This window comes from Chlorocebus sabaeus, chromosome 13 (assembly GCF_047675955.1).
Source record: "Chlorocebus sabaeus isolate Y175 chromosome 13, mChlSab1.0.hap1, whole genome shotgun sequence".
NCBI lineage: Eukaryota > Metazoa > Chordata > Mammalia > Primates > Cercopithecidae > Chlorocebus > Chlorocebus sabaeus.
Window position 1 is genome coordinate 66768093 of NC_132916.1, and position 27406 is coordinate 66795498.

General features: G+C 35.6%; 3 protein-coding genes across 5 annotated transcripts in view; 2 read left to right on the forward strand and 1 right to left on the reverse strand.

Annotated features, from left to right (window-relative positions):
• NMBR (neuromedin B receptor) overlaps nucleotides 1–24966 on the reverse strand; it is a 67396-nt gene extending 42430 nt beyond the window's left edge. For 2 of the 3 annotated variants that reach the window (XM_038000812.2, XM_008006841.3), the window contains exon 1: nucleotides 24889–24966. The gene's annotated coding sequence lies outside the window, so the exon portion shown is untranslated. Of the gene's footprint in view, nucleotides 1–21304; nucleotides 21380–24888 lie in introns of all 3 variants that reach the window. The other variant, XM_038000810.2, reaches the window with a different exon arrangement.
• GJE1 (gap junction protein epsilon 1) lies at nucleotides 15038–16803 on the forward strand. Its single transcript, XM_038000814.1, is given in 3 exon segments — nucleotides 15038–15076; nucleotides 15726–15920; nucleotides 16411–16803. Coding segments are annotated over 3 exon segments (627 nt in total).
• A 119-nt stretch (nucleotides 24967–25085) lies between the features above and the next one.
• VTA1 (vesicle trafficking 1) overlaps nucleotides 25086–27406 on the forward strand; it is a 76890-nt gene continuing 74569 nt past the window's right edge. Inside the window, exon 1 of the mRNA XM_038000813.2 lies at nucleotides 25086–25243. Within this exon, the coding sequence (XP_037856741.1) occupies nucleotides 25132–25243 (112 nt within the window). The 5' untranslated portion in view covers nucleotides 25086–25131. The remainder of the gene's footprint in view (nucleotides 25244–27406) is intronic.

A 27406-nucleotide genomic window follows, 5' to 3' on the forward strand; every position in this document is an offset into this window, starting at 1 on the left:
TTAGCATAATTGCGCTAGTATGATCATGATTAATATTATTAGAAACCTGCCACCCACCTCACTGAAAATGTTAAGAAATCCTATGTTTATTTTATAGATAAAAACTGTTATTAAAAACTTTCAGCACCTTAAACTCATGTCTTAAATTGTTTCCATTCCCATCCCAATAACATAAATAGTAGGACCGGCTTCCATTTATTTGTGTGTACAATAATGCTTGATGAGGTCACTAAAGGTCACCAAGACATTTACAGAAACTTTCACTACTCCTTGAAAAGTATATAGTCCTAATATATAGAGCTAGAGAAATCACTTCTTTTGGAACTATCAGAAAATATGTGATGGTTTTAATAGTTTTAGTTCATATGACTCCAAAAAGTCAAATAATTGTAGTTAGCAGCATATTAATATAATCACCTCGCATATGGTTTTATATTTTGCCAGCTCCAATAAATCTACACCCTTATATCTATACTTATATTTTAAATATAAATTAGCACATCTCAATACTTAATAAGTATAAATTCAAGGAATAATGGACATCAACTTTTCCTTATAAAAGGAAGCAAAGGTGTCTCATAAATTAGGTGTTCACAACAGGAAAAGGCATTAATCAGCTTTCAAAAGCTAAATTTGTCTCAAGTTCATTATTATTCAAAGCAGTGAATTTTCCCTGGTAACATGTCACAAAGGGAATAAGTAACGGAAATTCTAATGATAGCCCAGCAATTTAGCATGAGGTTTTAATTAATTAATCTGGAGTTTATGCACATAAGACTGATTATATGAACCAAAGTTCAATTCTACAAGTATTTCCTAAATTAAAGGAATGCTATGTATTTCAATGATGTCAAATATGAAAAAATAGTACAAAATATGATTCAGTATGTACCAAAATTAAGAAGTAGTTATAGTACACTGCTTTGCCAAACAAGGCAATCATTAATTTTTCTCACACTAAAGTATGCAATAAAAGCATTTACAATTTCTCATTATATCTAACATTGAAAAATGATAACAAATTGATGATGTATGGGATTTATATTGATGAAAATTGGGATGACATGAGGAATAAGCACTGATATAGGAGTAGTATTAAACCTGGGCTTTCTGAGTTTGACTCTGGTTACAAATAACTTCACAAAAACCATTGACTATTAGATGTATCTGTCCCTACACAGAAAAAAAGAAAAGAAAACTGGGCATGCACAAATTTTAAAATCAGTATTTTCCAGAAAGATGAGTATAATCTTCCTACCAATAAATCTAATTGATTCAGTTCTGGTGCCATAATGTTCATTAACTCCTTTTGTATTAAAATGATTTGAAATAACATAAAAACCTGAGCATGTTGAATCTTATATGCTAACAGTCCAGTTCTAATACACTTATATTTGTGGTCATTACTAATAACATTCATCACATACACATAGCCAACCTTAATGCAAATGTTTCCCATTTGCTAATGACAGTTTTTGATTACTTCAGATGAGAGCTCCCAAAGTTAGGTTTATATGATGCAGATTGTCTTATAATGGAAGAACTTGTTAATTGAAGAATCACACTTATATCCCTTCAGTTTTAGGTAGGAATATCTGAAGGACTGACCTCTAAGTTGCTTAGAGCTATCATTTTTTTAATTTCAGAAGGCACTGTGCTAGTTGCCTCTGCTTCTACACTTTTTCTATAACCTTTCTTTAATCTTTCTTTAAGCTCTTACTCAGCAGGCATGAAACGTATTTAGGAACACATGTTTTGTAAAAGTCTTTCAGTTTAAAATTAGAAAACATTTACAGACTTGTTAAGGCAATAGAAGGTTTTGGTTAAGAAACCCATGGAAGGAAGGACATAGAAACCATCTTAGCAGTTGTACAACTTTTTATCTCAGTACTTCTAATTGGCCTATGTCAAGTCTCACGAAGGGTGAGAGTAGCGGATTGTCAGCATTCAGAATACAGCGTTCTCTTATTTGTGTGTGTCTAACATTCATGCTCCCCAAGGGCATTAGATTGGGTTCTGTAGGAAAAGATTCTGAGATAATAAGCTCTCTGCAGAAACTTTATTGAAAAGTATTCTCAGGAATTGCCTGCATAAAGAAATGAGGAAGGCAGGACTGAACAGAGAAAGAAACACCTGCAATGTCATTGCAACGGAGGTGTTAGGCAATGCCAAGGGCAAATGGAATGAACCCTGAGTATTGTTCCGAATTGAGATGGGAGTAGGCCGTTTAGCACCACATCAGCCAGTTACTGGTTATGTGTCAGCCTCTAGGAAGTGACATAAACTGGCTGAAATATTTCCCTGCAATGGAGGGTTATTCTCAGTGAGTGAAATAGTTGTACACTGTCACAGCCAATATTCCCAGCAGTAGAGAAATGGCGCTTAGGTGAAGGATCAGAGCATTCATCACACCAGGAAGGGACATATGACTGGGTCAGGATACCCTCATCTAAATAGGACCATCTCATTAGGCTTGGCTTATTATACCAAGTCTATTCATGGTTGCCATTGGTTGGTGCCCTAAGAGCTGGTCTAACCAGTTATGCGAAGTAAATTGGTCTGTTCTCACCCAAAACATAAAGTGTGAAGGATTGCCAAAGAGTCTACATGTGGCAGGGATGTAAAGGTTTACAAATTCATCTTCAATATAACAAATTACCAGCTTCTCAATAACAACACAGAAAGAGCAACAATATAATATTGTATGTTAATTTGGCATCTACAGTCTAAATATTATGCTAAATACTTTACACAATTTATCTAATTTAATCGTAACAGGAACCCTATGAGGTAAGTGTTATTTTACTGTTACAGAAGGAAAATTGAAACCCAGAAAAAAACAGAAAACGTATCCAGTAACATACAAACAGTAAATCACCAGCCTTGAAACAAAGAGTTTCAGAGTCTTTCATTTTAAGAATTTTACTAAACAACCCACAGAGTCTGGCTTATTAATGACTTTATACTACTTGCCACTTGCATGGAAATCTGTTGGCTTCATTTTACATATAAATCATTTTAAGTGTAAAGCCATGTGTACTATATTACAAATATTATAAAATTGACATTGTATTTATTCAGAGGTCCTATATCCAATGATCTTAACTCTTCAGAACATTATTGAGAACCACAAGACCAGTTTAAGAGACTTTTGCGTTCTGGAAGAAATGGAATAATAGGGATTGAATAATCTCTTCTGTCCTAAACAACCAGATGATTGGACAAAACCTATAACAGTCATTATAAAAGATGAGACTGCTATTGGAAAACAAGTAGCACAGGACTGTAATCTCTGAGAAAAGGGAAACAAATTGAGTGATCCCTGAATGTATCAGCTTACTCCAGAGGCAGTTTTCACACCACCTTTTAGGAAGATGGAACCCTAACAGAGCCCAGTGGTCTCACTGAATTGAGGAACCAGAGATCAACGTTGGAGGAGTAAAGATAGTTAGAATTTGCTAAGAATATGGTACTGTAGAGGTAGAAGCTAAACAGGGAGAACTTCAGAGATCTGCAGAGAGGTCTACTTGAGGCTCTGAGTATTGACCTGTTCATGTGTGACAAGTAAATACCCAAGGCCAGAGAGACACTTGAAAACATTTGAAATACAAACAGGGCTGAAAGTAATTTGTCTCCAGAGCAGAGTGGAAAGGCCTTGCAATGTAAGGTCTATCCTGTAGAATGCTCACAAATATGTTACTTTGGTTGTGAGCCTAAATTTGCCCTATATGACAAGCTAATCTAGACCTACCTTGCCAATGTTTAAATAAAGCTTCAAAGATATCTACCTGATTCCTGTAAACTACTGCATGCCAGAACAAATTCTAACATTATTTAAAATTCAGCAAACAACAAAATAAAATTTACAACATCGGACATCCAGTCAAAAATTACCTGTTACAGAATTACCTCATTTTATTGTGTTTCATTTTATTGTCCTTTGCAGATAGCGCATTTTTTACAAATTAAAAGTGGGTATCAACCCTGCATCCAGCAAGTCCATCAGCACCATTTTCCCAATGGCATGTGCTCATTTTGTGTCTCTGTGTCACATTGGGGGAATTCTCACAAAATTTCAAAAGTTTTCATGATTATTACATCTTTTATGATGATCTGTGATCAGTGACCTTTGATGATACTATTGTAATTTTTTTGGGACACCTCAGAAACTGCCTATACAAAATGGTGAATTTCATTGACAAGTGTTGTGTGTGTTCTTACTGCTCTACCAATTGGCTATTTACCCATGTCTCTACATCTCCTAGGGCTCCCTATTCCTGAAGACTCAACAATGTTCGAATTAGGCCAAATAATAACCCAACAAAGGCCTCTAAGTGTTCAAGCAAAAGAAAGAGTCACGGGTCTCTCATTTGAAATAAAAAACTAGAAATGATTAAGCCAAGTGAAGAAGGCATGACCAAAGCCAAGCCAAGATAGACTGAAAGCTCGATCTCTTGCTCTAGTTAGCCAACTTGTGAATGCAAAGGATAAGTTCCTGAGGGAAATTAAAAGTGCTACTACAATTAATACAAGAATGATAAGAAAGCAACAAAACCTTATTGTTGACATGGGGAAAATAATAGAGGTCTAGATAGAAGATCAAACTGTAACTCAGTAGCTTAGTTTCAAAACACATTTTAAAACCTTTTTTTCATTTTCTATTTTCTCCCAAGTCTCAAGATATAACCTTGAAGCAAATGACAGAAATCTTTTATTCCCTTCTTAGTCTTAAAAAAAAAAAAATGATTAAAACATGCTTTAAAGCTCTTTGTTTCCCTCCGTTTCCCACTCTACACTCTGTTACACCATGCACATTTACCTAACTATATACTTGTTTTTAATTTTGTGCTTACTTAGAAGTTCCAGGGGCTAATTTTGAGACAGGCCAGGAATGGAGATCTAAGCTGCAAAATTCTAGAGATTACCTCAAGGTGGTAGTCAATACCCAGCCATTGTTGATATGACCCCAGACCACACTCCAGGTGGACCATGACTCAAGACAGCTGCCAGAATAAGACACACAGACCCTGTACCCAGCACTACTCCCCACATGCCTCTCACTCCCAATTCCCTTTTTAAGTCCCTCTCCTTAGCATAAAGTTTGAAATGGTTCCTTTAAGGCATGAGCCTTGGCCATTTCTCCCATTGTTAGCTCTGGAATAAAGTCACTTTCCTTTCACTGAATTTTGTCCATGTTATTGGCTTTGCAAGAAGTGAGCAGCTGAGTTTGTATTGGGTTACAAAACCAGCCACAACATTCCCTTAAGCCAAAACCTAATCCAGAAAATACCCTCTCTTCAGTCCTATGAAGGCTAAGAGAGGTAAAGAAGCTGCAAAAGAAAAGTTTGAGGCTAGCAGAGATTGGTTTATGAGGATTGAAGAAAGCAGCCATAAAAATAACCATGCAATGCAAGATGGTATATTGCCATACCATATTGTCATACCATAAAAATGCAAAATGAAGTGGCAAGTGCTAGTGTAGAAGCTATAGCAAGTTATGCAGAAGATCCAAAATAATTGATGAAGGTGGCAACACAAAACAACAGATTTTCCATGTATATCAAATAGCCTTACACTGGGAGAAGATGCCATTTAAAACTTTCATAGCTAGAAAGAAGTCAATACCTGGGCTCAATGCTTCAGCAGACAGGCCTGACTCTTGTTAGGAGCTAATACAGTTGGTAACTTAAAGTTGAAGCTAATATTCATTTGGAATTCACAAAAATCTTATAACCCTTAAGAATTATGCTAAATCTACTCTGCTTGCATTCTATAAATAGAATCACAAAACCTAGATGAGACAACATCTGTTTATGGCATAGTTTACTGAATATTTTAAATGCACTATTGAGACTTACTGCTCAAAAAAAGGGATTCCTTTCAAAATATTATTGCTGATTGACAATGCACCTAGTCACCCAATAGCTCTGGTGTAGAGGTACAAAAAGATTCATGTTGTCTTTATGCCTGCTAACACAATATCTATTCTGCAGCCAATGGAACAACGAGTAATTTCAACTTTTAAGTCTTATTACTTAAGAAATACATGTAATAAAGCTATAGATAGTGATTCTTCTGACAGATCTGGTCGACGTAAATTGAAAATATTCTGGAAAGAATTCATCATTCTAGATGCCATTAAGAATATTTGTGATTCATAGAAGGAGGTCAAAATATCAACAGGAATTTGAAAGAAGTTGATTCCAAACCTTGTGGAAAACTTGGAAAGTTTCAAGACTTCAGGAGAGGAAGTAACTGCAGATGGGATGGAAAGAGCAAGAGAATTAGAATTAGAAGTGGGGTCTGAAGTTGTGACTGAATTGCTGTGATCTCATGATAAAACCAGGAGTTGCTGCTTATGGATGAGGAAAGAAAGTATTTCTTGAGATAGAATCTACTCCTGGTGAAAATGCTGTGAATATTGTTGAAATAACAACAAAGGATGTAGAATATCCCATAAACTTAGTGGATAAAGCAGCAGCAGGGTTTGAGAAGATTGGCTCCAGTTTTGAAAAAAGTTCTACTGTGGGTAAAATACTGTCAAAAAGCGTTGCATGCTACAGAGAGATATTTTATGAAAGGAAGAGTCAGTTGATGTGGCAGACTTCATTGTCTTACACTAAGAAATTGCCACAGTTACCCCAAAGTTTGGCAGCCAACATCCTGATCTGTCAGCAGCCATCTACATCAAGGCAAGATCCTCCACAGTGAAAATGTTACAACTCCCTGAAGCCTCGGGTGATCATTAGCATTTTTAAACAATAAACTATTCAATTCTGACCTTGTGACAAAAAGCAATCATAGACAATACGTAAATGAAAGGATATGGCTAGGCTACAGTTAAACCTTATTTCACAGAAGAGGTGGCACCCCCATGAGCTATAGTTTGTGGAACCCCTTCCTAGAGCTAAAAGTACCACATTGGATATTTTTTTAAAAGCCATGAATAGTATTAACTTCAGATGAGATTCTATAGCGAAGAGATTAGTGAAATTAACACAGTAACTCTTCATAATGAAATATAATGAGAATGAAGATGGAAAAGGAGGAATATAGAGAGGATCAGTTACCTTTGAAACCATATGAAGCAGTCTAGCTGAAAAATTGGAGTCCCTGAAGACAGAAAGGGGACAGAAAAAATATTTTAAAAAATAATGGCTGATTATTTTTCCCAAAATTTATTGAAAACAAACCCACAGATCAAGACAACTCCAGAAACTCCAAGAAGATGAGGAAAGTAGGCTTAGACATGTTAGGTAATTTTTCCAAAGTTTTTTTATTACAAGGTATGTACCTATTCATGTTTGTTTATTCAAGAACTCAAGTTTATACCTCTTTGGTACACTTTCTCCCAAGCTTGCCAGAATGAGTCTAGTCTCCATAATAAGAGTGAAAATACTGCTTTTGGAGAAACCCATATGTATCGGTCACTGTACAAGATATTATCTCATGTACTATCTCATTTGGTCACAACATATCTAGTAGGTAAGAATCATTTTCTCCATTTTACAGATGGAAGAACTGAAACTAGCAAAATGAATATTGTGTGTTTAAATAATTGCCAGTAAAGTAGCGAAAAAAAATGCACTCTCAAGTCTTCTGGATTTCCAGGCAGGGCTTTCCTATGGAGATATGTGGATGGCATATCGCTCGCCAAAAATAATAGCTGTAGATATGTGGGTGACCTATCCAAAAAAGAAACTGTTTTATGTGTTATACAACTAGAAATCATTCAGTTTAGGAATATTTTAAACACGAACTCATTGAAAAAGGAGGAAAATAAGACCTTCAATTTAACCATTAGGTCAAGCAATTGCTGGCACCGTCTAAATTACTGACAATAAATCTCAGAGCAAGTACAATACTTCTAAGTATGGTTATAAGAATTAGAATCATAAAACCATAGAATTGTGAAATTACTTACACATCATAGAATCCAATCCCTTCTTTTTGGAGAAATGGAAACATACCCCAGAAGGTTAAATCATTTGTCCAAAATAACATGATTGGTTATTGACCCTTTCTACTAAGCCATCCCCAGTTTCATTCCAGAAAATATAAATTATTCATGCAGAAAGACAAACCTAATTTTGGCAGGTCAGAGATTTCAGTGAGATGTGAATTGGCTAAGGGTTGTGATTTATGAATCTAGGCAGCTATTCAGATTGCCTTATCTCAGCTGTCCCTCTGTGAAACATACTATTCTGAGTACCTAAATTGACCTCTATTCAACCCCACTTTACCATCATTGGGTATGTCATGAGAAGAAGGGTAAATTACTCTGACACAATGCAAAATACTGAGAATCAAAAAATGGTAGAGAGGAAACATATATACAGATTACTTTCCCTTGTTTTCCAGATGTAAAATAAGCCAAGACAGCTTGTGACCATACTCTGAAGGATTAAATATAAATCATGCTTTATTTTAAGCAAATTATCAGCAGCATACATTTCAACCATATACACATATACATGTATATGCACATACACATATACATACATACACAAGTACTCATGCTATTATGTAAGCCCCATGGAGGCAAGGGCTACACTGTACTCACAAATTTCTAACACCTCGTACAGCAGCTAGTATTATAGATATTCAAAATTTATTTAAATGAAAAAATGGGTGAATAAGGACAAACACATAGAAAAGCACAGCTCTAAAGCAATGAATGTAACTTGCTTTTTTATTTTCAGATTTATTGTGGTATAGCTAACAAACAATTGTGTGTATTTAGGGTGTACAACTTCATGTTTTGATATTCATATACATTGTGAAATAATCACCACAGTAAAGCTAATTGACATATCCATCACCTCCCATAATTATCTTCATGTGTGTGTGCACACATATTCACAGTAAGAATATGTAATATGTAAGAGTTACCTCTTACCAAATTTCAAGTATACAATACAGTATAGTTAACTATAGTCACATTGCTGTACATTTGATTTCCAGAAGCTATTCATCTTGCATAACTGAAACTTTCTAGTCTTTGACTATCTCCCCATTTCCCATTCCCCACTAGCTTCTGGCAATCACCATTCTACTCTCTGCTTCTATAAGTTTGACTATTTTACAGATTCCATATATAGTGAAATCATATAGTATCTGTCTTTCTGTTTCTGGCTTATTTCCCTTAAACATAATGTCCTTCATTTTTATTCATGTTACAAACGGCAGGATTTTCCTCATTTTAAAGCCTTAATAATATTCCTCTCTCTCTCTCTCTCTCTCTCTCTCTCTCTCACTCTCTCTCTCTCTGTGTGTGTGTGTGTCTCTCTCTCTCTCTGTGTGTGTGTGTGTGTGTGTGTGTGTGTGATTTCTTTATACATTAATCTGTGGATGGACATTTAGGTTGTTTCCATACCTTGGCTATTGTTGAATCAGGCTATAGTGAACACTGCAGTGCAGATAGCTCTATGAGATAATAATTTCATTCCCTTCAAGTGTATACCTAGAAGTAAGATTGCTGAATTATTAGGGTAGCTCTATTTTTAATTTTTTGAGGAATCTCCCTACTGTTTTCCTTAATTACTATATCAATTTACACTCCCACCAACAGTATGTACAAGTGCTCTCTTTTCTCCACATTCGACCAACACATCTTTTTTTTAATAATAGCTATCCTAACAGGTGTGAAGTGATATCTTATTGTGATTTTGATTTGTGTTTTTCTGATAATAAGAGATGTTGAGCACTTTTTAATATACTTATTGGCCATCTATGGTTCTTCTTTTGAGAAATGTCTATTCTTCTGCCCATTTTTGAGTCAGGTTATTTGGGGGAATTTTTTTTTTCTGTTGAGTTGTATGAGTTCTTTATATATTTTGGATATTAACCCTTATCAGATATACAGTTTGCAAATAATGTTCTCCCAATCTGTAGGTTGCTCATTCAATGTTGGGTTTTGGGTGTGTGGGGGAGGTTATTTGGTTTTGGGTTTGAAGGTTTTTTACTTTTGTGTGTATGTGGTTTTTGTTTTGTTCTGTTTTGTTTTGTTTTTGCTGTGCAGGAGCTTTTTAATTCAAATAACTTATCTTTTTTTTTTTGTTTCTGTTGTCTGGCTTTAAGTGTCCTATCCAAAAATCCATGCTCAGACCAACGTAAAGAAGCTTTTGCTTTATGTTTCCTTCCAGTAGTTTTATGTTCTCAAGTCTTACACTTAAAACTTTAATTTATTTGGAGTTGATTTTTGTATAGGGGATGAAATAAAGGTCCAGTTTCATTTTTCTGCATGTGGATATCCAGTTTTCCCAGCATGATTTGTTGAAGAAACTATCACTTCCCCCAATGGATTTTCTTTACATTCTTGTTGAAGATAAGTTGACCTTCTGGTGGACTTATTTTGGGGCTCCCTTAAGTTCCATTTGTCTATATGTCTGTTTTTATGCCAATACTATACTATTTTGATTATTGTAGTCCTTATAGTATATTTTGAAATCAGGAAGTATGATGCCTCCAGCTTTGTTTTTCTTGATCAATATCGCTTCGATTATTTGGGGTCTTTTGTAGTTTCATATAAATTTTAGGATTATTTTTTCAATTTCTGTATAAAATGCATTGAGATTTTAATAGAGATTGCATTGACTCTGTAGATCACTTTGGATAGTGTGGACACTTTAATAATATTAATTTTTCCAATACATGCGTATGAATGTCTTTCCATTTATCTTTTTTCTTCATCCGTGTTTTATAATTTTCATTGTACAAGTCTTTCACCTCTTTGGATAAGTTAATTCATAAGTATTTTTTTTCTTTTTACAGCTACTGTAAATAAGATTGTTTTATTAATTTCTTTTTCAGATAGCTCATTTTTTGTTTGTGTGCAGATATGTCACTGATTTTTGTGTGTAGATTTTGTGTTCTGCAACTTTACTGAACTCATTTGTTGGTTCTAACAGGATTTTTTTGGTTGAGTCTTTAGTGTTTCCTACTTGTATAATTATGTTATCTGCAAACAGAGATAATTTTACTTCTTTTTTGTGATTTAGATGTTGATATGGTTTGTATTTGTGTTCGTGTCCAAATCTCGTTGAATTATAATCCTCAGTGTTGGAAGTGGGGCCTGTGGGAGATGTTTGGCTCATGGGGGCAGATTTCCTCCTCAGTGCTACTCTTGTGATAGTGAGTGCTCGTGAGATCTGGTTGTTTAAAAGTGTGTAGCAGCTCCCCACTCTTTCTCTCTCTCTTCCTCCTACTCTGGCTATGCAAAGATGTGCCTGCTTCTCCTTCGCCTTCTGCCATGATTTTAAGTTTTCCCCAGCCATGCTTCCTAAAAAATCTTTAGGGCTGAAAGAACAGAGGTATATTTTGATGATTAAATTAACTAATAGCCATAAGCCTTTCTGGGGTTCAATCCCACTAGTCCTTACTGACAAGTAGATGTCTTGGTATCCTGATAGACTCAGAAGGAAAATGTACTCAGTTTCCAAGTACAGAGACAGAGAGAGAGAGAGAAAAGATATTGAAAACAGACATGGAATTTGTATGTATTATTTATTCTTCCAAAAAACACTCTTACTCTGGCTAACACAAAGGTTCTTTACCCTCAAGGAAGTAGTGACTTTTCTTTGCTTAAGGAGTATTAATTTGTTAATATATTGTAGCCTGTATAACAAGGAGACCATAGCTGGTCCAGGCTCTCATTAACGACAGGATAAATGTTTTCCAAATCCTTTAATAATCCACATACAACAATCATTTGAGGTAAATACAATTTTCATTGCCAGTTTGAGAAACTGAGATTCAAAGGTGTGAAATAATCTGCCTGAGACCTCAAATCTCTGATTCCAGAGCCCGTGATCTTAGGTACTGTGTGCTCCCTCCCACTCACATTGATGCCATTCATTTATATGAGGTCCTTTGTATTTCTCAACTACACCCCTGGTATATATTGTACTTGGTTAGTTCTCTGCTTGGCCTTTGTTCTTCATATTGAGATCTGACGAGGAGTGTAGATAAGGGTCAAGCTCTGCAGCACCATCCAGGTGCTATGTACCCCAATAATTTTCTGAGCTCTTCAGAGGAGAAAATAAGGTCAAAGTTTATTTCCCCCTCACTTACCCATGTTTCAGCAATCAATCAACATTACCTTGTAAAGAGACCTAGAAATGAGTTTGCAGGAAAAACTTGGAGAAAATATAGAGAGGTCGGGACTGGCTACATGTGAATGTTTTTTCTCATTTCTAGTCTCCCTAGCCAATAAAACTTTCTAATGTAATAAACGGTCTTAGGGTAAAAGTCAAATCAATGGTGTGGCTACAATGTCCTTTGATTAGACTTTTTAAATATTTAAGGCATGACTAATGACTATCTCAATTAGACAAAAGATTTCTAAATATCTTAAGAGCACTTCAGAAAAGTCTAATCCAAAAACAGTCGTAAATATATTTGTAGAGAGAGATATTTATTTAATTATATGACTCTTACTAAAACTAAGTATATTAAATCTATTACACAGAAAGCCAAAGAGTTATTAAGAGGTTTGTATCAGCAAAACAGCTATTACTTTGGCTTAAAAGGCCAGATATTGGTCAAATTATAAAAAAGCTTCTGGCCCCCCAGCTTTTATCTAGCAAGAAGCAGCCTGAGCAAGTTATTTATTCAAGCATAATCTTTTCTTTTTTTAAAGAAAAAGGGAAGATGCTTTCAGCTAAGAACACAGAGAATGGAACTACAGGCCACTGACAACAATGGACCAGGGAACCACTTCCATTAAGGAGAGTATAATATACTGTGGAACAGCTTTCAGGGTAATACAACCATGCCTCAATCATGGAATGTTCCCTGCCTCCAGAGTAGGGACAACAGGCAATATTTTTCCTTGCAAGATTTCAGAATTGTTACGGACCAGTGACAGTTACATATCTCCTGTTCTTCTATTTTTGGAGTGGAAGTGTCTATTGTAGTCATCCTATTCCTGTATCACCATTGTATATTGATGTCATGTAGAATGTAACTTTTTCCTTTGTTTCTCCAGATTCTAGATCAAGAGTAGCCACATCCAGATATAATGCAAATCACAAAATCCTGGACTTCAATTTTAATTCTACAATTAGATGATAGTTTTGGCATCCTGTAATGAAAGTGAAGACATGCGGGAGGGATGTTAATATTTATAATCAGTGGGCACATTGTGATAGAATATAAAGTTGGCCACAAATACTTTCTTTTCATACATTCACACCTCTGCAACGTGACTTCACAGATCCATCAAGAGGTAGATGATGTTTCTCAAACCTGGGTTCATTTTGAAACTTTCTTTGCCTAATGTAACATTAGCAAACATGAAGCAAGCTGAGTGCTAAACAATGCTTGTGCTTTGAGAATATTGAGAATCGCCCTTTTTCTGCTTTTGGAACCTGCGGCTATGGAACCTGCAGCCATTAGCATGCAAGAAACCCAGGTTGTCACTCGAATAAACACCCTTACCAATTGCCATACATTTGAGGCCAGTCTCACTAAAGATCACACTTTCCTAAAAAGATAAGCAACATCCCTCCTCAGCCTAATCTTTATGTGTGATATGTTGGCCCACATATGGTTTATTCCTTTGTCTTATTACCCAATTGGATCAGAACATGTAAGAGAAAGATTGGTATTAATTATTTGGCCCCTTGTAGATCTCAGCAATGACAATGATGCTACACTCCCTTCTTCTACACATGCAATTAAGGTTCAAGACAATTTTATACACTCCTGAAAAGAGGCACTGATGATTTCTACATGTCTGACAATTGTATACAGTTGACTAAACAATAGCATTCACTACTGTACAATGGTAAAAGCCAAAGCACTATTCCTTCTTATGCAAATAGTTGTTAGGGCTTTTGGATGTCCCTTCTTGGGAATCAACACAAAGTAAACCTGAAATTCTGATTCTGAGAAGATGGGAATATACACAAATATCTTTTATCTAACCATTCTGAGGGATCATTAAGCTGTCTATTTTTATTTCTTCCTATCCAGCACAGCACTCCTATTCAACAAGAACACTGTCCCTTGTTTATTGGTTACAAATACATGTATCATGCAGTCATTTCTCCACTTGCTAGAAGAAGGCAATGACATTGTCTGAAGTTACAACCTTTGGTAGATCACAAGAAAATGAGAAAGGCAAGTAAAAAAAGCAAATATAATCAACAATTAGCTGTATGACATTATAGGTGGATGGAAGATAGTAAGCAGATATGTAAGTCAGAAGGTAATTACTGGTCTTGGTGCCTGCTGGTCCTCAACACCCATAACAATGTCTAATAGATGATGTATCTACTGAAGGACAAAAGAAAGGATGGGAAGGATTGTTCTCATGATATGTGCTAGCTCCTGGTCTTGCCTTAATTAGCAGTTTGCTATCTTTTTCCTTAGCCCAGAGATCTAATTACAGATTTTTCCATGTCTGTGGCAAGCATTCAACAACTAGACAAATATAGCAATACATCAATAATATTCAATAATGCAATAGTTATTATATCCTGTGTTACAATTTCTTAAGACTTCCCAGAAATTAGTTATACTCTATGGAAGTAAACAATAAAGAATCAGGAATATTTCCCATGTACTTATCCTTTAGGACGCACCTAAATAAAATAAAAAGGAAAATAAAAAGATTACTTCAACATTATCAGAGAAAACTCCAAGCTAAAGAGCCCACTAATTTAGATACAGTCCATTTTTACATAATTGTAGAAGCGTTGAGTGCTCAGAACCTTTGTGGGGCTGGTCTCTTGCTTTGCTGGCACTCCTGGCTGGCTATGCCGACAGTGTAAGTCAAGGGATTATTAGATTGGCCACATGCTCTCTGCTTTTGTTTCTTTGTTTTTGTTTTGTTTTGGGACAGAGATAGGAAAGTTGAATGGGGCCCCAGAGATCTAAGAGAAAAGGAAGAGGGGAGAGAAACTTGTAGTGATGAGTGTTTTCTGCTGTAAGAGTCCTGAGAGAATAAAAGAGCTTGATTCTGGCAGAAGCAAACTGGCAATGTGGGTCGAGAATTAACCTGCAGTAATGCCAGGATAACATCTCCTGAGACATGTCTCTAAATTACATCAAAAACTTCTATAAAGGATGTGTAAGTATTATACAAACAGAAAAGCAATTGTATGAGTCTTTTCTGAGTATTTTAACCTGAATTGCATAAGTCTTGGTGAATAAATTCTCTACATCTATGGAGAATACTGTGTCAACCATATACTTCAAAATATTCTGAATTTAAAACTCTAAAGAGAAAAATTCAGAAAGTATCTTTAGATGTTGTTGTTTTAGTGTGGCTCACGCTCTCAATTCCATAATTAAGAAGTAGGGAAAAAAGCTTTAATTACAATTAATAAACATTATTTGGTTATTAAGGTAGTATATGGATTGAGCTTACTACTGGATTTGTTATCTAATTTTCAAAAAGAAGTATTTGATATTCTGATTTTACTGCAAATGGATTACGGTGGTGGGGATATTAATTGAGTTCAAAGCTGTTTAAATATTTCCAAAATTACACATTTGATTAGCAACATGTCCCTATCAAATGTTGCTTTTCATATTTTAAGAGTGAGAAATCTCATAATGCAGGAATTATATTTGATTTGATGATCTCTAAGGGTCAATTTGGCTTCAAAACTTCTTGAATCTTACATTTTTTAAATATGATATAAGGATTTTTTTTTAAATGTACTCCTTTAATGTTTGTGTTTAAAAGATTTTTTTTTCTCCTAAAACCATAACAGGTTAAACCTCCAACTGTGATTGGTCAATTCCACTCCCTTTTCTTCTGATCAATCCGAATGTTCTTCCTCGGGGTGCTAGGCTTTGCAGTTTATGGGAATGAGACCTAGCACTTCAGTTGCGATACAGACAAAAGAGAAATTAATCTCTTCTGTTACAATCAGTTCAGGCCAATCACTCCACAAGCAAGTTTTTCTGTGTGCACATAAACATTAACTCTACAACAAACTCATTTTCTCTTTAAATGTAAAATAATGTCATAATATGAAAAATACCCTAACGGGTTTGTTTGTTTTTTTTAAGGATTATGTTACTTTTTCTTTAATTAGCTGTATATTTCAGATAAATTGAGTTTTGGGGAGTTTCTTCCAATTCTGGCATTTTGTTATCTACTAATGTTATCATTATTCTCCAGACCTATATTTGGAATATAGAAATTAACTGGCTAATAAAATAAACTACTTCATCATTATCAGTCATTAAGAGGCAGTTACAGTAATATATGACTATGTTTTCACAATAAATATGTTTGACATTACTATCTTCATTATATTAAGACATATATACGATATTTATGAAACTTGGACTTTTTAGGTTAGTCTCTGTTGAGAGTTAGTGGCGTTTTAGGTGTATTTTTAGTTACATATTGATTAATTGATTTACTAAGATATTTCTGACATACTTTAGGTGTTCTGGGCATTACAACTAGTGATTGTCCTGGTTCCTGGAGCTATTTTTCATCTTTATGCTGCATGTAAAAGCATCAATCAAGAATGCATTCTTCAAAAGCCTATTTGCACTGTAATTTATATACTCTCTGTTTTATTAAGAATTAGTCTAGAGGCAGTAGCATTTTGGCTTCAGATTTACCTCTTTGGTTTCCAAGTAAAATCTCTTTACCTGTGTGATGCTAGATTTCTTGGGGAAAACATGATTGTAAGATGCATGGTTCCAGAACACTTTGAAAAAACCATTTTTCTCATTGCAATGTATACATTTACAGCAATTACAATGGTATTATGTGTTGCTGAGATTTTTGAGATCATATTTAGAAGATTATACTTTCCATTCAGACAATGACCAAAGAACGGATTACCTATCGTCATGCTACCGTTCTTTATCATTTTTATTTAGTTTTATTGTACTTAGTGAGTACCAAAATTTCAAAACAAACTTACTTCAATGTGTCTGAAATTTACATCTACTATAAAATATAATGCCTGGTTGTAAGATAAGGATTCTTGAAGAAATATTTCATTTTATTTTAATTTTGATCAGTTTTATTAGAAAATGTACACAGAACTACTGTTAATTTATTTTTAAATGGTGCTTTTACAGAGCTCTCTCACATACATCTTAATTGATCAGTTTTTTGTGGCCAGAGAAACTTTTATTGTCTTGTTTTACGAAGTGGAAAATTGATGCTCAGGTAGGTTAATTTGGGTGGCCAAAGTCATAATCCAGATCTTCATATTTTCCTTTCTGTGGAACTATACAGTTTTAAATTTGAGGGTGTAATTATTTTGCATTCATGTAAAATATAACTTATTTAAGCACAAAAGTTATAAATTAATTATTAAGGAGTAATTCTATAGTTTGACCATTACTTTGAAGAAATTGAACAATTACATTTTTAAAATTTTATTCAATCGTTTTCTTGAAAGTTTCAATATTAAAATGCTATAGAAATATAGTTACCAAATAAATAAAAAATGCTATGGATAATACTGCACATGGGATCGTTGTTTCTTCTCAGGAAAAATAAACCTTTCTGTGCCCACAGATGTTCTGTAACTATAACTTCTATATTTATCAAAAGGGAACACTGTGTTTATATTAAGTTAGACTTCCTCAATAGCTATGAAATTATTTCAGAGAGAATTGTATATTGATTTAGTGCATTTCTTTTTATCTGCCTGCCTTACCAGCAATCATTTGATTCATTTGATATTATTTAAAATCCTTATGTATTACTGCTTTATACTGGCAACTTAGTAGGGAAATGAGTATACTCGGATACTAAGGTTTTCCATTTTTCCTTAAGCTTTATGCAGCCTATGTTTGATATCATGAATTTCTGGATCTAAGGTTTTCATCATTGAGGTTTTCTCTGCATGAGAGCACAGGAGAAAATCCAACTTATCTTCATTCCACAAATAGCTGCTGATATCTATTTGTTAACAAGTACTGCATTAAAAATTCATATAAAAAAAGATCATCAAGGTTTAATACATTTATAAAATCATAATCTAGCACGTGAGCTATAAAATCATACTATAGCAGTGGCATGCCAACAGGGTGGGGACTGGTAAAAATTGTCCACTCTACAAAGGATATGTATTGACTTTCTTTGTTTAGAATAACTAACCGTTGGTGTTAATAAACAGCAACCATGTTTAATATTTTATCCTTATTTTTAAATTCTATATAGATAACATGCCCTTTGATTGCCCGCATTCAAGGTGGAATGCTCCTGCCAATCTGCTGGCAAACATACACATTTTCATTACGGGTCCTATTTTTGCTGCATCTTTCCAAGGTTGGTAATTTTTTATTGAATATCAGGCAATGTGTGTTTTATCCTGTTGGATGCCAGTTATTTTTCTTCTCATAAATATTCTTCAACTTAATTCTGGAGCACAGTTAAGTTACTTGGAAACAGATGATCCTTTCTGCTTCCTTTCAAGCTTTGTTATATATGACCAGGGTAGTACTTATGGAAAGGCCAGTTTTGCCCCAATACTAAGGAAGAACCTTTCTGAGTGCTCTATCAGATGTCTCTTTTGTGGTTTGGAAATACTACCCTTTCACTAGTCTCAAAAATCTTGAATTCTTCCCTCCTGCTGGTTGACTTGTGGTGGTGACACAAATTGCCATTGCTACAGGAAACAGGTTCTCTCTGTCCAAGGCAAGAAGGGAGATAGGGCAAAAGGACCTTATTCTGGTTTGCCTCTCAGGATTCTTTCCCAGGGAAGATCATTTTTCCAAAAAATCCCACGGAAGACTTCCCCTTAATATTATTGCCCAATCATAGATAAACACTTGGATTTATTCTCACTCTGATTCATCTTTTAGGGTAGGGCATGGTCAACATATATCTCTTTATTAAGAGATTTTTCCACTCTGACTTTGGGAACAGCAAATATTCTCAGTGTTGTATGAATCGTGAGTATTGTTCCTTTTGATCCTTTCAATTAGTTATTTTTCTGGAAAGATATTTAAAGATGTTGCACTGATCAGGACTCACTGAAAGGCCCTTTGCAGATCTCTGGAGCTCTCTCATTTTCCAGCTCTCACCTTACTGTAGTATCCGTTAAAATCTAGCTTCCTCAGCCTCCCTGAGCTCTTGATCTCTTCAACTGACAAGGTGGAAGGATGGCATCTCTAAGCCACCAAAGAAACCTTGCTTGCCTCTACTTCTTTGAACTAAACACTACATATTGTTATGTTTAAAGACAGAGATAAGATGAGAGAGGTGGTTTAGACAGTCTTGGAAATTCACTACCGACCTACTATGATTTCATTTTATTAGTAATTATATCAGAATTGTTAGCACACAGCTATATAGTCCTGAATATATAAAAATTCATATTCCAATATGAAAACTAATTTTTCTGACTAAATGTGTTTTTTAAAAGCCAGACCAAATTATTAACAAGAACTCCACTTTAAACATTTTTAAATATTTTAAGGTTTAATATTTTAAAATCTTAAATATTTTATAGAAAATAAATAGGAAAAGATGTATCATGCAAACCCTAAGCATCAGAGAGCTCAATTGACTATATTAATATGAGAAAACTCATGTCAATTTTACAGCAAGGAATGATGACAGAGATTAAAGAGACATTTCATAATGTTTAAAGTATAATTTCATCATGAAGCATAATAGTTGTAATATGTATGCCACCAGTTAATAGAGATTCAGAATGCATGAAGCAATACCTGGTAGATTGAAAAAAGAAATACATCCTATTATAGCTAAAGATTTCAACACTTCTCTCTCAGTAATAGCATCTAAACTGACAAAGTAAATAGAAAATCAGAAAGGATATAGAAGATTATAAATTATTAATACATAACTTGAACTAATTGATATTTATAGAATACTCCACTCAGCAACAACGGAACAGACATTCTTTTCAAGTGTGTGTGTAACATTCACCAAAAGAGCTCATTGTAACATTCACCAAAAGAAGTCCATAAGAAAGTCTCAAGGATTGAATTCATACAGACTATAGTCTCTGGTCACAATGGAATTAAACTAGAAATTAATAAAATTAAGATATCAGGGATACATCCGAATGTTTGAAAAATTAACAACGTACTTTTATTAACCCATGGATCAAAGAAAAAAAATACCTGGGAAATTAAAAACTACTTTAAACAAAATTGCAATTACAACTTATCAAAATAAGTGGAAAGCAGTTAAAACAGTGTTTGGCAGAATATTGGAAGTTCTAAATATTATGTTAGAAAAGACATTATATAGTAATTTTTACTGTTCATTTTCTGAAGTTGTTGGGTTTTTTTGTTTTTGTTTTTGTTTTTTTTTTGAGAAGGAGTCTCACTCTATCATCAGGGCTGGAGTGCACTGGCGCGATCACAACTCACTGCAACCTCTGCCTCCTGGGTTCAAGCGATTCTCCTGCCTCAGCCTCCTGAATAGCTGGGATTACAGGCACCCACCACTACACCCAGCTAATTTTTTGTATTTTTAATAGAGATGAGTTTTCACCATGTTGGCCAGGCTGGTCTTGAACTCCTGATCACGCAATTCACCCGCCTCGGCCTCCCAAAGTGCTGAGATTACAGGCATGAGCCACCATGCCCAGCCTGAAGTTTTTAAAAGATACTTCAAATTCCAATTAAATAGAAGGATGCAAATAAAAATACGAATATAAAACACAGCAATATAAAACCCAAAGACAATAGAGAAAATCAGTTAAACCAAAATCTCGTTCTTTGAAAAGATTAATAAAACTTATAAATTTCTGGTTTGATAATATGAGATAATAAGGGAGAAAATGAAAATCATAAGATAAATCAGAAAAGGGACATTATAGTAAAACCTTGAAACAATTATAAGGAAACATCCAGAACAATGTTAGGTCAGTAAGTTTTTGATACTTAGATGAAAACATTTCTAAATTCCAAACTACTAAAAATCGACAGATATAAATAAAAAATATAATATCCATATATGGATTTTTAAAATTTTAAATCCAAAACTTTCCCATAAAGAAATGTCAGGCCCTGATGAATTCAGCAGTGAATTCCATTAAATCTTTAAGGAAGAAATAATACTCCAAAATCATTTTTAGGAATTAGAAGAGAATATTTGCCATTTCATGTAAGGAGGCCAGCATAATGTTGATATTAAAAATTCTTAGCAAAAATATATTTACAAATAGAATCCAGCAATATATATATATAAATAATACAGCATGTTAGGTGGGATTTATCCCTGAAATGAAAAGTTATAAACACCCATTTATAATGAAACAAACCAAAAACCCTAAACCTCTCACTTTAAACGAGATCTACCTAAGCTTGATAAATAGCATCTAAAGAAACCTACAGGAATTAACAATTTCCCCTGTAGTCTCAAAACAGGCAAGGCTCTCTACTTTTCCCACTTGTGTTTAACGTTGAACTAAAATTCAATAAGACAAAAATAAAATAAACATATACATACTAAATATATATTTATTCAATAAGTACAATAACACAAACAATATATAAATTGCAAAATAATAAATATCTTTATTCACAGACGTGATCACGTACATAGAAAATTCTAAAGAATGTTCCAGAAAATTAAATTTATAAGCCAAGCACTGTGGTTCATGCCTGTAGTCCCAGAACTTTTGGAGGTGGAGCCAGGAGGATCACTTGAGTCTAGGAGTTTGAGATTAGCCTGGACAATACAGCAAGACCCCCCCGGCAAAAGATAAGGAAATTAGCTAGGCATGGTGGTGCCTGCCTGTAGTCCCAGCTACTCCAGAGGCTGAGGTGAGAGAATGATTTGAGCCTAAGAGATTGGGGCGGCAGTAAGCTATGATTGTGCCACTGCCCGCTAGCCTGGCTGGCGGAGCAAGACTCTGCCTCTTAAATAAATAAACTTATGAAGAATAATTTTTCTATAGAGTAATAAAAAATAAAATTTAAATGTAAAAAAAATCATTTACACTAGAATCAAAAAATATGAAGTGCATAGCGATAAACTTTTCAAAATATGTGCTAGACCTGCACAATGAAAACTACAAAATAGTGATGAAAATAATTAAAGATTTTTTATTTTAATTTTTATTTAATTTTTATTTTTTACTTTTTGAGGTGGAGTCTCGTTCTGTCGCGCAGGCTGGAGTGCAGTGGCACAATCTTGGCTCACTGCCACCTCCACCTCCCAGGTTCAAACGATTCTCCTGCCTCAGCCTCCCAAGTAGCTGGGATTACAGGAATGTGCCACCACACCCTGCTAATTTTGTGTTTTTAGTAGATACGGGGTTTCACCTTGTTGGCCAGGCTGATCACAAACTCCTGACCTCAGGTGATCCACCCACCTTGGCTTCCCAAAGTGCTGGAATTACAGGCGTGAGCCACTGTACCATTTTAAGTGGAAAAATTAACCATGTCACATCCATGGCTTGGAAGTCTTACTTATTTGTAACTTTGGTCACTATAAACTGATCTATAAATTCAATATAATTCCAGTCAAAATCCTAGGAAACTTATATAAAAATTGACGAGATGTTTCTAAAATTTATATGGAAATACAGGAGATCTAGAATAGCCAACACAATTTTGAAAAAGCAAAGGAAACAAAAACAAGAACAAAAACTGACAGAGGACTTACATTACATACTCTGAAGACTTCTTTAAAGGTACAATAATCAAAATCATGTAGACCAGGCATGAAGATAGGCATATGGAATGGGAACAATCAAGAGACTGGAAATATGTTTGCTCGCATATAGTTAGCTTATCGTTTTAAACGTGCTAATGTAATTCAATGGTGCCGAACAACTAAATATCCATGTTTAAAACATAAAATGTAATGTTTATAATGTCTGCATGTCCCAGCCATGGGCGGATCTGGTGGCAAATGGTCCTGACCAAGTTTTCAGGGTCTTCCCTATCATTCTTCTGCTGGAACTTTTAAGGAAAAATTATTTCTACTTGTGGGGATGCTAAAATAATAGGATGTAAGTCTCATGATACTGGAAGCCAAATTTCTACTACATACAGTATATTAAAAAGATACAGCTATAGATATATTATCCTGATTACATTGACTGATGCCCTGTCATTTGCCACCAAGATGGTTCTGACCAAACTGACACAGAATATTATTATTGCCAGATGATCACAACATGGAGTCTAGGGAATGGTACAAAAAGTTTTTTCCCATCGAAACACCTGTCAGCTCTAGTTCCTCTCCCTTTTCTTCTCCCTATGGTTGCCCTCACCCCCTATTTTGTCCTATAGCTCTGCCCTCCCCTTACTTGCCAAGGTTCTAGCCCAGTTCTGGAGGGTGATGTCAGATCCTTCAGAAACTGGTCTGAGATGAATGGAGAAGAATAATTTAGGTCTTTGTAGTAAAATATCATAGTAAAACAAGAAAAAGCAACCTCATAGTCATTAATATTTACTTTGTTTCATAGCCTAATTTCAATGTGTGTTACACTATCTCTGTACTGTTCTCCATCAAATCTATTATCATCTCATGAAAGGGGTAGCATATTTAGAAAGAAGAGAGTATGAGGCTCTTGTCTGTAATCTCAGCACTTTGGGAGGCCGAGGCAGGAGTATCACTTGAGCCTAGGAGTTCAAGACCTGCCCAGGCAACAAAATAATAATTATTAGCCATGGTGGTATGTGCCTGTGGTGCCAGCTACTCAGGAGGCTGAGGCAAGAGGATCCTTGAGCCCAGTAGTTCAAGGCTGCAGCGAGCTCTGATAGTGTGCTGCACTCTAGCTTAGGTGACAGAGTGAGAACCTGTCTAAAAAAAAAAGAAAGAAAGAAAAAAAGAAAAGAAGGAAGGAGAAAAGAAAGGAAAGGAAAAGAAAAGAAAAGAGCATATATTGGCAGATCAGAGAGTAAAATCCAATTCCAACCACTTCACTTTCTCATTTTTCCCTCAGCCCTGCTCATGAGGGTATGCAAATAAGAGTACGCATGAATGTATGCAAATGAGAAAGAGACTGGCAAACTTTAGTCCTGAAGACAGAACTGAGTAAAAAAGCCCCACCCAGAATAAGATGATGGACTTTACAAATAGGTCTAGACAACGTATGTGGAGTGGGATAATATAAGGACATGGAGCGGTTTCTTCTGGGCATGAGAGAGTGATCAGAAAATAGTAGGCAGAGGGGAATTTCCGAGCTGGAGATTCTGGCTCTTGGGGATAGTGTGATTTTAGTGCAAACTAGTTTTAAGATGAATCCTCAAAACTGAGGACTGAGATAAAATAAAGAAGAAGGTTATTTGAGGAAGTAAATAAAGTATACAGTTCTGAAGGATATAAGTATGGGATGGAGAGGAGTGGAAGAGAATTGAAGTCATTGAGGGTAGAAGGAAAAATTGATGCCTACTGTACAATGGTTAAGAGTTACCAGCGTTGAAAAAGTCCCAAACACCCTATCTTACATTAAAACACCCTATCTTACATTAAGAAAAGATAATAAATATGAAAATATTTTGCAAATTGTTAATCACTTTCCAAGAAAAAAAAAAAAGGTGATCTACAGGTTATTCATTCAGTAAAATACATACTAGACAGCTGAGAACAAAAGTTCAATCTTCTTTACGCTTCATGTGTTTAGTGTTTAAGTTGGGGCGAAATCTGATTATTTTATCCAGTATGTCAACACAGAAAAATTTAATTTACAATTTAAACACATTATTTCTCTCTCATGCAATTACTGAAATTAAAGCTTCTAAAATCAAAAAGGCTTCTAACGGACACTATTATATGGAATATTAACATGGAATATTAATTGGAAGTGGTAATTCCAGAATGACACCAAAGGCGATTTTTGCCGTTACACTTTCTCCCAGTCAACATACATTATTTTCTTGTTTTTCCTTTTCTATCCTTCCTTTTGCCACAAACGAAAAACCAAACAAAAAGCGAAACAAAACAAAAACCCTTCCTCCTACCAGCAGAGAGCGCTAGCGCCATGCGCGGCATAGGCGCCAAAATGCTCAGTGTTTTGTGGGCTCTAACCGCCGAGAACCGAGCACACTGAGGTTGTCCCAGCTGGGGATCCGTAGTTGTCTTGACGTCGCTGAGCAACGGAAGAGCGGGCAGGATTTGCTCTGAACGCTCGTGTGCGCTACCGCCCAGGCGGAAGCGGAAGTGTCGGTGGCGCGCGAGTAGGAAGTGGTGAGTTCTGAGTAGAGATGGCCGCGCTTGCACCGCTGCCCCCGCTGCCCGCACAGTTTAAGAGCATACAGCATCATCTGAGGACGGCTCAGGAGCATGACAAGCGGGACGCTGTGGTGGCTTATTACTGTGAGTCTTTTCGAGTGGCCGCGCCCCTCTTTTCCCAGTCGCATTTTAGGGCCCACACACCTCTCCGAGGTTCTTGGTGCATGCCCCGCCCCCCTGGCTTTAAACCTGAGCTTTGACCTCGAACCTACCCAGGGAACTCCCTGGGTCCCCACCCACTGGCAGTAGGAATCCCAAAGCACCGGGGCATCCACCGCTTCCCCTATCTTGTGCTTAAATACTCCAGTACTGACTACTCGGGCTCTTGAACTGTGGAATACGATCTTCCAAGGTTTTATCTCTGTGTGTAACACACAAGAGCCTCCTGTCTCAAATAGGAATCCTGAAAATAAATCGAGTTAGGTTTAAAACGAAGGTGAGTGTCCGAAAGAAGTAGTGATGTGGATAAAAGGACGATAGACTAGTTGAAAACATAGTAATAAGTGAAAGTTATTTATGACAGCATGCAAGCCCATTCAAAAACTCAGATGGTTAAATGGGGAGTATCTGCTACTAAATAAGCAGTTGAATTTGACCATTCCCCTTTCCCCACCCAACTGCTCTCTCCTACCGTACAGAATTTTTAGTTTTGACTTCTTTGAATAATACTTGCTGTTGAGACCTTTGAAAGCAGTATTTTCACTTTGAGTGTTATACATTTGATTTACAGTTTGGTTAAAAAAATACATAGGTTAACTCTACTCAAACTTGCAGTGAGTAAAGGGAATAGTTCCAGTAATTCTGTGTTAACTTTATTTTGTATTCTGTACTCTTTACTGCAAAATAAAACAAGTAACTGAACAACTATAATTCGGAAAATGATTTTTAGAGTTGAGAAGTTGGATATAATGCGTCCTTTGTTGTGTATATTGTAAGGTTAGCTAAAATCTGGTCACTGTTATGTGTGCCATTCTCCAAATGTACCTTCTTTCTCAAATGTGCAAGGCCCTTTCAGACCTCCCATGTTCCACTCTTGGAATGTGCACCTTTTTCTTGCACTTCGCATACTCATGATTCAAGATTTAACCCAAATGTCACCTCTTCTGTGGGCAACAAATTGATTATTCTTTGTGCGTTACTTCATTTTGTTCAAATCTTACAGCGTCATTTCCTTTATACTTTTTCTTCAGTTTCCTCAAGCAGGGTCCATATTCATTCAGTATGTGTTAATTGAGCTACTTTTGTGTCAAGCATTAGTAGGCGCTGTGACTGCAGTTGCCGCATTTTTGGAGCTTATATACAATGGAGGTAGAGAGTTTCAACAATATAAAGTCTATCATGTGTAGAGTATTAAGAGCTTATGAAGGCAAATAGAGCAAGGAAAAGGAATAAGAGTATCAAGAGTAGTGGTGGCAGGGAGTGCAGATGGGATTTCAGTTTCATAGTGGTCAGGGAACACTTCACTGAGTTGACATTTGGGGAAAGAAAAGAGTGAAAGGCAAGCCTTGCACCATCTGGGGAAGAGTATTCTCCGTAGAGGATATAGAAGTCCCGAGGTAGAGGCTTGCTGGAAGGAGGAGCAAGTAGACCATTGTGACTGGAGTGGATGGGGCTTAGGAATGATGGGATAAGGACAAAGTATCTCTCATCCCTAAAGGAAATACCTGTTCCTGATCCCTGTATTATGTATCTTTGTGACAAACCAGGGACACTTTATTCATTGTCGTCCTTTCCCTCTAGATGTTTCTAAACCTAATCCAGTTTCCTTTATTTAAAAATAAAACAGAAACTCTCACCATGACATTCCCTAAAGTTGCAGCTCTGCCTTTCCAGCCTCATAGGTAAGCTTGAAATAGTTGTCTGTAAGTTAGCTTTACGCCTTTATCTTGTAGAGCCTTTCAGCCTGTGCAGTCTGGTGTTCATGCCCAGTATTTCACTGAAACTGCTCTCATCAGGCTTACGAAGAAATATTTTTATTGCTCAGGTGACACTTAACAATTTTAGTTATGAAACATGTGCATATGAAAGCGTATATAATGTGCAGTTTAAGGAATAATAAAATGAACACTAATATGTCCACCACATTTGATTTATTAAACTTTTTAATTTTTGACAGTCTGGTGAGTGTGAAATGGTAGTGTCTCATTGGAGCGAAATTTGCAATTTTCTGAGTCTTAATGAGGTTTAGCATCTTTTCATATGTTAATTAACCATTTGTGATTCGCTTTTGAAATGCTTGTTTATTGC